Below are 15,014 nucleotides of genomic sequence, written 5' to 3'. Positions count from 1 at the left end.
ACTGTGATTAAAAAAAGCAATCCATGTTTTTGCCCCACCAGAAAACCCTGATATATTTCTGAAAATGAAAAAAAAACAAAACAAAAAAACTTGGGCTTAGACCAAATGACTATTTAAAGCAGATAACTTATGCTGGAAAGCCCCTTATCTCTCTCTTCACCATAAATTATGCATAGCAGACCGATGTATCATACTGTGGGGGTCTGATGGCACCAGACATGGGGGTTGGAACTACAATCATACCTGGAAACAGCAGGCAGACTCAGAGACGTGATTTGTATCTGACCTTTAAATTTCATCATTTTATCGCACAGATGCCAAGTCACCCATAATGAGATGAAACTGGGCCATTTTGTTTTCCAAGGGCACCAGCAATGTAGATTATATGAATGCAAACAAAGGAGCATCTCTGCAATCCAGAAATCTGTACTTTTGTTACCACTTATAAAAGCTGCTTATGCATTTGGAGGAATATATGCAAGGGGACCCAGAAAACAAACTGAAGGATATTGACATAAAATCTAAGTTGAGAATTAATTAGGATATTCTTGGAAACATATTAAATGCATCACAGTGCTTTTATTATTATTTTTTTTAGATAATTATGCCATCGCGCAGGTACTGAAAATGCAAAAATTATATTTCTCTAACTGAAACTAATAGGTTTCTCTTACACACTGTTAAATGTAAAGCTGCATTCACTTTGCAGCTATCAACAGTCACGCTAAACTCATTTATGCTACAAAGATTTAGTTTCCACAAAATATGCAGATCTATTAAAGAAATTTGAATTTTGTCTATTGGACTCTGAGAAGAGGTTAATGAATATGTGTGGAAATGGGAATATACTTTATGGACTAAAAAAAAAAAAAAAAAAAGTATTTCCAAATGCTGAGGATGAGTGAAACTGAGAGTAAAGCAATGATATGGTTTAACAAAAAAGTGCACCGCAAAGTTCTGCTTTAATAAGCAACAATTAAGAATAATATTTTTTGAAAAACGGCAAAAACGACTGATGTTCAATAACTGTCGCCTCTGTCTACATTGTATAAAAGCTCTAAAGCACAATTTGGACTTGTACTGTTTGGACAAACCCATTTCAACAGACACACTTAAGGACATGTTACCTGAAGTTGGAGACTTGCAGCGATCCTCTGACGTGGCCGAATACTCGTTAATGTCACACAAGCCTACAGCGGAGCAGATAAAACACACATCGGCATTAAACTGAATGAATGAAAATCTTTAATTTAAAAATGTAAACGATACATGTCGGCTCAAAAAAATGCAATATAAATAAGCAAAACATACAAATAGATGGGTAGTTTTCTGCTTTCAAAAGAGCGGAGTTGGTTCCATTCAGTTTGAACGTTTATTTTCCTTTTTGCCACATACACGTTTCCGTGTGTGCAGTCATGCGCATGTGTGACATTGTCCTATGAGGCAGAAAGCTAGTCAGACCGCACTCCTTTTTGGCACACAAACACAGCTGGACGTCTGATTACAGCTGAAGCTCGCCAAGCCCCGACATGAACCAGCCTGGTGCCCATAGTGACACCACATGTAGTATTTATACAGCAGATTTTTTGCAACATTGTGGAAATGAAGATGAAATAAATTCAATATTTTCAGTTTTCGATAGTTGTTTTCAGTAGCAATTGATGATGAGTCATTATCGTAAGGTCATCACTCAGCATGTGTGCGTTCCTTGCAAACTTGCTAATAGGACAAATGGGAATTGGGTTTCTAGCAGGAGGTGTATCTGCAACTGCTGTTGCTCAGCACATGATGGCAGTGTGTCGACGCTGAATCCAGTTACGTGTTGCAGATGCTTTGGAGCTCAGGGAGAGTAAAAAAAATGCAATCAAAAGGTACGGAAGCAGAAATGTGGAGACCATAAACAAAAATGGAAAAGGTCGAGTTGTGAGCGCTGGGTTAAAACGCTTTGTCATGGATAAGCCTGGCACACTAGAGTTGGATAGCATCAATTTATCTGACCTTGCAAAAGTGCTAACACTTGCTTCTTTTCTTGTTTTGTCATTTTACAGACAAAAAAAAAGATGTATTGAATGGTTTTGATTTCTAGCAAATAAAAATCTAAAAGATGTGCTATTCATTTAGAGACCCTCTGTTACTCTAATACCTTTAACTAAAAATACACTGCAGCTTCATAGATGACAAAAAAAACTAAAACAAATTTTAATTAAAACTGTCCTCTTAATTATAACTTAATGTCAATATTAATACAACAATTCCCTGAAGACCTCCAAGGGTTGTTAGAGAATATTAGTAACAAAAAAAAAAAAAAGCAGCATCACGAAGACCAGCAGACACAGCAGGCAGGTCGGGGATTTAGCCGCAGAGAGCTTTAAAGCAGGGTTAGGTAATGAAACAATATCTCAAACTTTGAACAGAACTCTGGGCACCGTTCAATCCATCAACCAAAAATAGAACGAGAATGGCAGGTCTACCAAGACATGCCTGTCTGCGAATAACTACAGGTTCGGCAAAGAGAGCATTAATCAGAGAAGCAGTCAAGAGGGTCACGGTAACTCTAGAGGAGCTGAAGAGACTCGCAGCTTACATGAAGAATTTGTTGACAGAACAACTATTTGTCTTGCACTTAACAAATCTGACCTAGATGGAAGAGTTGCAAAAAATAAAAAAGGGTTGAAAGAAAGCAATAGGGAACCTTTTGTATTTCAAGATATCTAGGAAACGGGAAATGTGAAAGAATGGTTTGCTTATAACTAATTTGCTTATAACCAAAATGCTGTATGAAGAAACTGAACTCTGGACTTCGATCCATACACATTTGCAGCATCATGGGGTCCAGTATTACAGCTAAAAACACTTAAATAGTGTATGAAAACCTATTTGTGGCTGCAAAAGTCGGGCACCGTTTAGCAGGAAAACAATCCTAAACATACAAACGAAAATAAAATGGAATGGCTTGATCAAAGGATATTTCTGTGTCAGAACGGCCTAGTTAAATCCACATCTAGATTCAGCTGAGGTTGATTTGTAAAACATGAAAATGAATGTTCACAGAAGCCGTTCACGAAATCTGACTGAATGAGTAATTCTGCTAAAAGGAATGGGCATGTATTTTAGTCTTGATGTATAAATCTGGTGTAGGTACACATCAAATGACAAACCTCCCCACTCCACAGTCCTAAGTATCTCTACTACATAAAATTTGTGGCTGTAACTTGAAACGATGCGAAAAAAAAGTGATTGGGAATGAATATTTTAGCAAGCCACCGTGGATGCAGTGTATGTGTGTCTCATATTTAGATCAGTTTACAGATTAGATCAGGGACTAAACACCAGTGGTGAAGCTTTCGAGGCAATAAGTCATCAGGCTTCATGACGAGCTAAACCTGTCATCTGAGAAAAAAAAGAAATAAAAAAAAATGCAAATTTGAATTAATTTCCTTTGGGATTTTGTGTATTAATATGGCCACCGGTGAAAGGCAGAACGATATTTCTACATGATTAGATTGATTTTTTTATTACAGTGTGAGTTTGTTCAATATTTGCTCCAATAGTCATTTTGTCATCGCGTTATTTTTAACTTCATCTATAATTTTTATCATGGCATTTATTTTAAAAAGGCCACTAGTCTGCCTCACTAGATATTTTAGGGAATACTAAAATATCATCATAGATCCAAATGAACAGAATAATCTGGATTAAAGCATTGGTCAGGTCCTGGACAGTCTGTGCTGCAATGTGGTGTTGGTGGATGGAATGAAAAAAGATGTGCTTCATTTGATTCAGATCTGAGGAATGTACAGGTCAGACCATAGCATCAATACCTTCAACCAACAGGGACTGCAGAAACACGTCACCCACATGAGGGTTGGCATTTTCAGAAACCGAGGGCCCATGGCACCGGCATGCAGTCTCACAATGAATACAAGAATATTCTCCCGTTACCTTATGGTAGACCGGGCATGTCTGGCTAGCACCTGGAGGACTGTGCAGCCCTCCAAAGAAATACCTCCCCACACCATTACTGACCCACTGCCAAACCGGTCATGCTGGAGGACGTTGCGGACAGAATAACATTCTCCACGCTGTCTCCAGACTGTCACGTGCTCAGCATGAACCTGCTCTCATTTGTGAAGAAAACAGTGGTGAATCTGCCAATCTTGGTGTTCTCTAGCAAATGCTGATCGCTCTGCTCGATAATGGGGTGTAATCAAGGACTCCCCTTGTGAATGTCAGGCTCCCATGTCACCCTTATGGAATCTGTTTGACTATTTAAGCAAAAGCCCTCCTATGGCTCCCGTTCCTGGTCCGCTGGCCTGTCTCCCTGTACCTCTGCCATGCTTTGGACACTGTGCTGACAGACACTCCAAAGCTTTATAGCACATCCCATTGATGTGGGTTGTTGACTGTGGGTTGTAGACCTCTTTGCATGCTACCACTAAGGGTGCACTGACAACATGCAAACATGACCAAGACGTCAGCCAGAAAGAATGAGACAGTCTGACAACCAGTCCTCTTATAGGAGTCGTCTTGCTAATTGCCTCTCACTTCCACCTGTTGTCTGTTCCATTTACACAACAGCAGGTAAAATTGTTTCACATTGAATGTTGCTTTTTAACTGGACAGCTTGATTTTACTTAGACATTGTGTTATTTAGGTGTCCCCTTATTTCTTGAGCAAAGTTCCAATTCTACATGTGGTGCAAGTCAATTAGTGTCTCATTGGGAAAAAAAAATAGTGTCTCATTGGGAAAAAAAAAACAAAAAACAAACAAAAAAAAAACTTGCGTTTAAAAATCTAACATCTTCATTGTGCTTGGTTGCAGAACTTTTAACAAACTTTTCATCTTTCAAGTCTTCTTTGTCCTTTACCTCCCGAAGGCTGCCGCGTTTTCCTTGGCGACCGAGGCTGTCTCTGGTAGGGATCATTGGATCCGTAAAGCTCCACCGTTCCCAGATTGAGAACTACCGTTTTCTGGATGTAGTCCACCACCGCCAGGCCGTTACTGTTGCCAAACACCAATCTAGGGAGCAATTGAAGCAAAGACGGAGGCAGTGGAAGAAGCACAAGGGCAAGAAATTTAAGAAACAAGGATAAAAACACATAGGTTAGAAACAAAGTTATCCAACAGCATCGACTCCAAACGGCTGGTTTAAAATGCTCAGTACACTTAAGATTCTATGAAGAGTTTGAGGTTGCAAAGGAACAAAAAAAAAAAAACGTCTAATTTTATCAGGCAATAGAACAACATCAAATGAAACTTCTAGATAAAGCTGGAACAGATTCCAGTGTTCTTACAAACTCTCGGTGTATCCACTTACAGGCCGTAGGAGGAATTCATCGCCAGACTTGTGATCTGCTGAGGAGGCTCTCCACTCACCCACACTGACTGGACCACCAAATCCACCTGGTAGCCTGGAGACTGCTTCAAAGGAGAACTTCGTACTCTGTAGAAGAGACAAAAAAAGGCGCATGAGAAAAAGGCAAAAGAAGAGCACAAAAACAAGAGAAGTACAAGTGGTGCAGCTGGATATGTGTAGCAGATGAAGCTCTGTGTAAGAGAGGGAGATGGGGGGGGGGTTGTGGCTGAGAACGCTCGAGGCCTCTGAATAACTCTATGCAGCTGTGCTCGAGGCTGAAAGCAAGACTTGTGTGTGTTAGTGTGCATGCAAGTGCTCCTACTTCTTTCATGTGAGCCCTTTTCTGTGCACGTCTGTCTCGTACTTAAGGCAGGGTATGTTGCCTCCGTCAGAGTTGTTGCTGCTGGTAGAGGGGTGTGAAGGTGGGCCGCTTGTCTGAGGGGAGGCACCAGGGGTGGGATGTGCCGATGTTTGTTCGCCACCTCCACCATCTGGAGACTCCGTTTCGTTCAGCTCGTACTGCATTCGCACCTCTAGTAACTGCAAACACACACAGATGTGCACAGGATGACAGCGGAGATGAGAATATATTAGCGAATCTCAGGGTTCCTATGCATTTTCAATTTTATTTTCTGTCAAATTTTATTTTATTTTTTATGATAGGGGTTTTAGAATTTACAGATTAACATATAAAGTGTTTTCTGGTACTGTAGATACCACATTTATACTGTGTATAAATTATGCATACACAGCAACCTTTTCTCACTTTGACACATTACAAACAGAACTCTGTATGCTTGGATCCCCCAAAAATGATGTGCTATTTAATCTCTGTATAAAAGTAAGATTGATAAAATTGCTAACTTAACTGCAGATGCGTTCATTGGTCTTTATTAGATCAATAAACATGACTGGCAGGTCAGAGCACCCATTTAAGGCTACTAAAACATGAATGCCCATCTAAATTAACAGGGCCGCTGAAAGCTTTAGTCAGAGAAACAGCCAAGAGGCCCTTCATAACTCTGGAGGAGCTGCAGAGATCCACAGCTCAGGCGGGAGAGAATCTGTCAACAGGACTATTTATTGGTTGTACACTCCAAAAACCTGCCCCTTATAAAAAAGAAGTCCCATTGTTAGCCACAAACTATGTTAGAGTTTAATAAGGAAATGCTCTAGTCAGATGACAACTGACCGACTGTGCCTGCAATGCTAGGTGTGGTGAAAAACTCATGGGTAAGAATGGCCCAGTCAAAGTTCATACCTAAATCCAATTGAGAATCTATGGCAAGGTTTGAAAACTGTTGTTTACAGGTTCTGTCCACCCACAATGACTGAGAGCTTGAGCTATTTTGCACAGAAGAATTGGCAACAATTTTGCCCTTTAGTCTGTGAAGCTGCCAGAGCTAAAATTGCAGCTCGAGTTGGCTCTGCATCATAATCACTTCGGAAGGTCGAATACCAATGCAAGCTTTTCAGAAATAGGAACAGAATTTTATTTTAGTGGGGATGATACATTGTATGGCTAATGAAGCCGATATGATGCACAGATTTTATAGCCATAGGTAATTTCCCACTTTTGTCAGAAGTTGTTTATATTTTTGTTTTACTTTTTCTACTATCAATTTAATTAGCAAATGTATTTAAAAAAAAAAAGTCATTTTCCTTCAACTGCAAAATTAAGAGCTACTAAGAGTTGCACATTCATATAAAATTCAAATAAACAGCAGCAAAGTGTGACAAAATGTGGAAACATTCACACGTGGCTTTGCGTGGCAACAACAATTATTCAAACAACAGGATAACGTGATGGTGAATGACATGCGTTCAGACAGTCGCCTATGATGAAATGGATTTGTCAGTGATGGGGTCTTGCATGTGTGTGGGCAGACTGAAAGTCAAAGAGGTCCTCTAATACTGAAATACTTTATTCCTTCTAAATCCCCCTCCAGGCTGCCCCGTTGCAACCTCCGCCTTCGCAAAGATACACACAGCTCCTGAGCTCAAACACAATGCCGATAAGCTTTTCTCCTTGGCATTCTGTCAGCCTCATTAGCCCCATTGACATGTGGGAGTTTAGAGTGATCAGTGCCCTTCTTCAGATTCTCTCCCTCTCTCCTCTATCTTCACTCCTACAAGGTTGTGTAGAAGTTTGGCCTTATGCAAAAGAAAAAAAAAAAAGAAAAAACACTTTTCCAGCTATATCCTCATATCTAGCCCTGATTCCACACTGCAGCATTTGTTAGGTGGGGGGAAGAGTGTGTAAGTTTGATCAGGCTCTTTAAATTCATGAATGCTTTTTGAGGGTTTTAAATATTTATGACAAACAGTTCTGAACTTAAAAAAAAAAGAGGGCATCAGTGAGACACATCACAGCACTGCCCACACACTGTGACTGAAAAGAGCCAGGTGCAGCAGCAGCAGCAGCACAGAGAATAGATTAACTGCATTTGTTTTTATTCAGCTAAACACAGACTCCCACTGCACTGCCATTAACACTTAGGTTGCTATCAAAGAAGATTATAACGTTGGTCTAGCTTCGCTTGCTTCACTGCTGTCTGTTGGCATGGCAACCTCACTGCCTCCGAGTGTGTGTGTGTGTATTGTTTATATGTCTAAGCGTCTTAAATCGGGACAGGAACCGAGTGTCGAAAGCAAATCACAAGAAAACAAGGGCCGTGTTTGGTGATTGTTTCAATTACCTTGTTTTCCTGAACACAGGTTTTCTTTTTCTTTTCTTCTTTTTTTCAAAGAAATCTGAACTTTTCAAGACTCAGCTTTGCAGACCTTTTTGTCATTTTTGTGCATTTCCAAATTTAGAAGACTCAAGATCTGCATGAATTTATGACAAATATATCTATGATGAGAAGGATTTAAATATTGATCTCAACAAAACAAAAAGTGGGAGAAGGAAAGAAAGAAGGAAGACATGGAAATAACGGAACTGATGATCCGATTCTTTTTCAGACTGTGCAGGAACTCTGTTGTCTATGTGCTTGCATTGCTGCAACTGACTTTTTGAAAAGTAGAAAGCAACATTTTATATAAAGGCAACAACTGGAACCCACCTGCAAAACCTCAGTGGTTACTTCGAGCTTGCTGAAGCGGTAGATGATAACGTTGGCCGACACCCCGGCCACGCAGAGCATCCTGCTCTCAGGGCACCAGGCCATAATCTGAATGGCAAAGGGATCTTCGTCCGACACCTCGGTGCTGCCCTTGTCTTCCTTGGATCGGTTCCTGTCAAAAACCTTTGCCGTTTTTAGCTTATAGAGCACCTGGAGCATTACTGAAAAGGAGCCAAGAAAAAAAAACAAAACAAAAAAAACATGTAAGTCGCGGTGTCAGAAAGATAAAGACTCAGAACTGAATGAGGGCTTTATTCAATTTTTTCAATTCTGTGAGAACGAACCTAACCAAAAATGATCTCTAACACTGAATACCTTAGATGTTCTCTCAAATGTACCTCTTTGGCTCAAAGTTTGGAAAAAGTTCTATTTTAACAAAATGATATTCTAAAAAAAATAAACAGAAAACAGGATGTACAGATCAACAGTGGGAATGACGTACTTGCAGAGGCATCCCAGAACTTCACTGTTCCATCAGCATGACTGAAATAAAATTAAAAAAAAGACATTTTGTAGAAGAATAACAGGAAGAAAGTCAATACTGACAATCACAAAAACCCTAGCTAGACGTCTGCCACAAATTTGATAGGAGACATAGCCAAAATCTGGAAGAAAGTGATCTGGTCAGATGAGGATGAAACCAGACCTTTTGGCCTACATACAGAATAACGTGAGGTGGAAAAATAATGTGGCACATCAACCTAAGCATTTTATTTTTTTTTCCTATTTTGAAACATGATGCCGGCAGCCTTATGTTGTGAGTGTTGCTTTTTGTAAAACAGGAACATGGATGATTTTTTTTGCAGTTGCTTTTACGGTTGGAGCTAAATGCAGGGTAGTCCCTGAGCGAAACCCGTTAAAGGCTGCGAAAGAGAGCGAGCTGGGGGAGGCTCGTCTTTCCACAAGACAACTAAACATCTAGGCAGACCAACAATGGAATGATTAGATCGCTGTATATCAGAATGGTCAAATCTAGACCAACCGAATATCCCATTGTGAATATATGGCAATACTTTAGTTAGAAGCCTTATACTGGAATGAAAGAAAGAAAAAATGTTATAAAAATAAGCATTCTTCCCCACAATTCTGTCCTGTTTTGAGATTTAAAGTTGTAATAAGAATAAAAATAAGAATGTATTGTTTGTCACTGTACATACGTACAATGAGATTAAATGTGATGGGTTAATATATATATTTTTTTCTTTTCACTGCATACTATCATCCCTTTATACTGACCTTTCAATTTCACAAAAGTTATTACGGTTTGATTCTCTGTTTTCACAGATTCCTCTCCGAGCAACATTGCAGGTTAGTCAGGTGATAATAGTCAGTGGTCTACAATAATAAACATCATTAAAGATTAGATTAGATAATTTTAAAGTGAGAAAGACATAGATCTCTCAATGACAGAATGTCCTTTTGCTATGTACCACAATTTGTGTTGACAAAAGCAGCAAAGTCATCTCCCATACTGGTTACAAAAATGTAATTTCTTTATTAAATTATTTGCCTTTTCAAATATGTTGACATTGTCATATCTTTATGATAATAAAGATATGACAGGTTATGGTTAAGGTTAATAGACTTGCGACAAAAGTGCTGCAAGCCCCAGCGTTCTGGAGAGAACCTTAACCTCTGCAGACTAGCAATTCAGCACATTTGTGAGTTTTCTTCTGGGATTAATAAAGTATATTCATTCATTCAGTCAGTCAGTCATTGAGGTGAACAGAAAGGAATAACACTAAGAAACTAAGGTTTCTTAGTGTCACCTGTGCACTAAGAAAACCCTGCTTCTGCTGAATCTTATAAAAAAAGACATTTAAATTAGGAGCCAGCTGCAAAGGAAAATGTAAAAATCTTTCTCGCCGAGTTGACCTAAAGAGTGCAGTTAAGGTGGAAAGCAATTGCAGCATCACGTCAGTGACGGTGCTTTTCATCTTACCCGGTGATGATGATCTCGGAGTAGCTCTGTGTGCCCTGTCCCCAGTTTCCGCCACTAATAGGCCACTCCTTGATGAAGAGAGGACACACACATTAGTTAACAGGTATGTCAACGAACAGCTGTCGCTGTGCACGCCACTTCTGCACAGAGATGTCACGATGAACGTCTGCATGTGTGAATTTACAGATGGCAACACGCAGAGAGTCTTTCGGCATCTCTCTCAGTGCGTCTTGCAATAACACATTATACACCTCTGCGAGAGATTGTGTGTGTGTCAGTGGGGGGTCAGGCTCTCAAGTCTTCGACACACACAAAGGTCACCAGTATGACTCATGGTGATCTTCATATGAGAAGGCCCCCCCTGCAGCTCAGTGAAGCTTTTCTTCAGCAGAAAAAAAAAAGAAGAAGAAGAAGAAGAGGCTAGGCTGCCAGTTCAGGTCAGTGCATTCTGACATTTCCAACAGAAAGCCGAACAAGGCGACAAGGAAAAGAACATAAGCATACATAATGGCTGAAAGAGCAGGAGGGGGGTCTGTCTGGTATGATATAAGAAAGGCAGAAGAGAATGAGAGGAGACTGGAGGTGTGCAGAACGAAAAATAGAATTGCTGAGAACTCGTAGATTTATGCATATCTTGCTTTACGACGACATTAATTAATATTACTTTAGTTATAATTAAATTGTTGAGATTATGTTGGAATCCAATTTGGAGTTACATAAAACTGCCCTTTATCCTTGCAACTTTATTGTTTTTGGAGTATGGCATAAAGGTTAGAAGGTGTTTTTTTTTTTTGTTTTTAATAATTTACATACATAATTTGTATATTATGAGTCAGTAAGGTATAAAGGGTAAAAATTAAAATCAGCATATTTTATCACTCCCTGGTTTGAAATAAACTCTAAACTGCTACATCTATGAATCTAAAATATTAACCGAGTGATGCAAATAGGGCAATTTTTTTCAATACTTGCTGATAAACACAGTATAAAAATTGTAATTGGAGAACTTGATAAAACAAATTATTCTGTTCATTCGGGTTCAATTATTTTTCTCTAAACATATAAAAAGCTTAATTAAAATTTTTTTTTGTATTTCCTCAGGTTTTCTTTGACTCCTAATAAATTATCTGAAACAGTAAAGCATGACAAAAAACAAAAGTAAATGCATAAGAGAATATAAAAGGGATAAATGTCTTAATGTCACTGTAAATGCTGCTTTATCGATTCATACAATATGCGCGTACTGATCATACCGAGAGTGAAAATGCATTTCCTGCAGATGTGTTGCTCACAGGATCTCTGTGATTTATTTTCCTTCTCTGAGGAGGCTTTTACAGTTTTTTTTTTTTTTTTTTCCTTTTTCTCTTTGATATTGAAAAAAAATGAAAGAGGCCTTTATCAATGAGATGTGGTAGCTGTTCTTCACGGTACCTTTTTGCTGTAACCCTGTCGCTTTTGCCGCGAACCAACGGAGTAAAGTGCAGGAATCAGGTCCACAGGGCAGTCGGCAAAGTACTCACAGCAGGTTACAGGAGACTCGTGGATCGTTAGAGGATATGGGTTCTCGAATATGGGGTAACTGTTAACAAGGTCGGAACAAACACCGATCACACAACTTGTTATGCATGAAGTGGTTCCACATTAACAGAAATGGTAAACGCTTGCTTTATGTACATTGCATTTTGGAATATGGCAAGAAAAAAAGAATAATAAATGGAAACAGAGGTACTCCCAGGACAACTTTAGTGGTCAAAGGAGCTTTAAATAATGTAGTTAAGAAAGTAGGACTTACCCGTTTTGTGCAAGGTCGATCACCACTAAATCTTTTTCTAACAGGACCACCACAGCGTAAGGCTCCTGAAAATCTGTAAAAGTTAACAGATAGAATCATTTGTTAAACACTTGGGAGAACTCCCCTAATTCCTACAAACCACATAAGAACCAATCTTTCATAGAAAATTCGAACTGAATCAGTCTGTGTTTTATCTGGATAAACCATCTTGAAAATAATTTTGATTATAGATTTTTATGAAAACATGTAATCTATGAACAATTCACAGGCCCAAAATTGTAGCTAATACACTGGCATCCCATTCAAGCTTGTTTTTGTAGTGAATGTATGCAAAAATATTTAATCTTTAGAGACAACAGCGATCACTAAGCTGTTTTGTGCTGACAGCTGCTTAATGACATCAGCCTAGAGTTAAGAGCCTTTTTTTAGGAGACCTTGAAAAAGTTAATTTTTTCCTTCTTTTTTTTAAATAAAGGAATACAAACACAAAACTGGCTTTTTAGCATTAAATTGCTTTTTGGCATCAGGCTTTCTCTACACCTTATAATAAATTTATTTAAAGGGGTGTCTGTAAGACTGACATGAAACTGTCATAAACATGACATAACATGTTTATGACATGTTATGTCATGTTTTTTAGTGCACCTTTGAACATGCAAAGGTATACTAAAAGTTGCATTAAAAGTGTTAATTTTGCATGAATCAGTAAATAATGTCACTTTTAATGCAAAGTTCAATTAAAACTTGCATTAAAAGTCAATTAAATGTGTCAACTTTGCATTAAAAGTGTCATTATTCACCGAGTCTTAAGCATTCATGAAGACTCCTACATGTTCATGACAGGTGTTATGTCATGTCTAAGACAGTGTCGTGTCTTATGCAGGTAACCTTCTAATAAAGTGTCACCAACAAATCTAAGTAGTATTGCATTGTAGGTTTATTTTCATCGTAGATACATCTGCTTGTTACACGGGAATGTCTGAATTTGAGGTAGCTTTCCAAACATTTCCACTTAAAAAAGTGAATATCGGGTTTCTATATTTTCTGAAGTGTAACATTGAAAACGATTGTCATGCTGGAACTACTCCAAGAAAATAAAAAGGTAAATGAGACAAGGATAAAGTATGAAATAAGAATGTTCTTAGTGGCTTGATGGAGGCTGCAGTCCAACAAAAAACATTTTTAAAGGTTTTTGTTATTGAACTCCTTGTACCCTTCATTTGGAATTATATGCAAATTTCATCCATAATATTACCTGTGTGGTTGTTTATAAAAATGTCCATGTTCATAATTTGAAAATTGTTAGACAGGCTATGCAAATCAGTTTGCAGACAAGAGCAGGCCATCCCTGACGATATAAGTGCTTTCATTTAAAAGTTAACTTCTTCTGCAATTCTTATCTGGATGTGCAATGAGTTATGGCACCAACAAAATGATCAATGAGTGAAAACAGACGGAACATGCTTCTGCAAATTGCTCTGCGTGAAGAAATAACATCAACAGGAGCAAAATTTAAACTGATTAAAGACTGGCTGAAGATTTTGAGTCAGATATATTCAGGAATAAATTAAAAATGTTTTATATTTTAGGTGAGCACGTTAAATCTGGTTAATAGAGCAATGTATTAATGCCGACCTGTTTGGCTGTGCAGGGAGAATATTAATGAATATTTACAGGATCAGAGTGGCACATGAACATCAACAACAACAAAAAAAACTACGTTACTGATTATTGGGCCATGCCAGCAAAAAATATGTCTTTTGAATGCATATAAACTAATACGATGCATGGGACTGTGGAAGCCATTTATATTCCCCCTCCAGTGTTATTACATTTAGGAATACTGCATGTTCTGAAGCCAATTGTTGTACCGTATAAACAGATGCCGCAATTTAATGAGGATTTAAGTGCACACAATCACACACTATCAGCAGACGTGTCTTGTGCAGTAACAGAATCCCAGCTGTGACCATCAGCAGATAAAAAAAAAAGCAGTGGATGGTGCTATCAGGTTCCCAGCGATTTAATGAACTGTTACATAATCTGCTAATCCTCCCTCAAACTGTACATGTGGCACATTACATAGCAGCAGAGATTACACCCAGGATTACACACATTCAGCACCCCATGTCGTTCAGCAAAAAGGCTGGACTTGTTTAAACTGTTGACGCGCCAGCATTGGAAAGAAGATAATTTAATTCTGATGGAAGCCTTTTATGTACGAAGGTACGGAATTAAAATGGAACGCAATATTTTGTTGTTCAGATAATGAAAGAGAGGTAGAATCCATTCCGTTGGGAAATTTATTGCAAAAAGCAGTAACACGCAACGCTACAAGCAATCTGATATAATTAAAAAAAGACTGAAGAATGTGTGTGTGTGTGTGTGTGTTTGAATCCACAAGGAGCATGAAAATACTGCTTACAGATGTACCGAAAGTGTGCCAATTTTGACCAAAACATACACTTACCATTAGGATACGGTGTCTCACATAGCGTGAGAAAGTCTACGATAGGATAATCCATCTCCAGCACAGCGATACTCTTTCCGTGCATAACTGTCAGACATGGCCTCCGACCCACCGTGTCGTAGGACAGACCACCAGAGAATATAATGAAAGGGTCCCTGAAGATATATAGAGGAGAAGCATAGCAACACAATATTTCGTCAAACTATTGCAACAGTTTTGTATATATATATATAATCATGATGACCGGCATCAAGATGTACTAATATTTTTTAAATAATTTAAGAGATCCCAATCTAACCAGTTTCTCGCTCTATAACAAGCATAGAGT

The 15,014-nt window shown here is 38.6% G+C and overlaps 1 protein-coding gene across 5 annotated transcripts in view; it reads right to left on the bottom strand.

The window, feature by feature from the left end:
* Window positions 1–15,014, bottom strand: part of stxbp5a (syntaxin binding protein 5a (tomosyn)) — a 102,197-nt gene that overhangs the window by 12,826 nt on the left and 74,357 nt on the right. For all 5 annotated transcript variants that reach the window (XR_014085612.1, XM_081602525.1, XM_081602526.1 and 2 more), the window contains exons 10-19: window positions 14,687–14,841; window positions 12,217–12,289; window positions 11,856–12,003; window positions 10,425–10,492; window positions 8,925–8,965; window positions 8,423–8,643; window positions 5,722–5,897; window positions 5,319–5,444; window positions 4,869–5,020; window positions 1,128–1,190 (exon numbers count right to left, since the gene is read on the bottom strand). Coding sequence is in view for 4 of the 5 variants with exons in the window: in XM_081602525.1 (XP_081458651.1) it covers window positions 1,128–1,190; window positions 4,869–5,020; window positions 5,319–5,444; window positions 5,722–5,897; window positions 8,423–8,643; window positions 8,925–8,965; window positions 10,425–10,492; window positions 11,856–12,003; window positions 12,217–12,289; window positions 14,687–14,841 (1,223 nt within the window). In the remaining variant the exon portion in view is untranslated. The remainder of the gene's footprint in view (window positions 1–1,127; window positions 1,191–4,868; window positions 5,021–5,318; window positions 5,445–5,721; window positions 5,898–8,422; window positions 8,644–8,924; window positions 8,966–10,424; window positions 10,493–11,855; window positions 12,004–12,216; window positions 12,290–14,686; window positions 14,842–15,014) is intronic.

The sequence above is a fragment of the Poecilia reticulata genome, chromosome 21 (assembly GCF_904066995.2).
Source record: "Poecilia reticulata chromosome 21, P_reticulata-male-v2, whole genome shotgun sequence".
Classification (NCBI taxonomy): domain Eukaryota; kingdom Metazoa; phylum Chordata; class Actinopteri; order Cyprinodontiformes; family Poeciliidae; genus Poecilia; species Poecilia reticulata.
The sequence above is the reverse complement of the archived record's forward strand: the minus strand, read 5'-3'. Positions and strand labels throughout refer to the sequence as shown.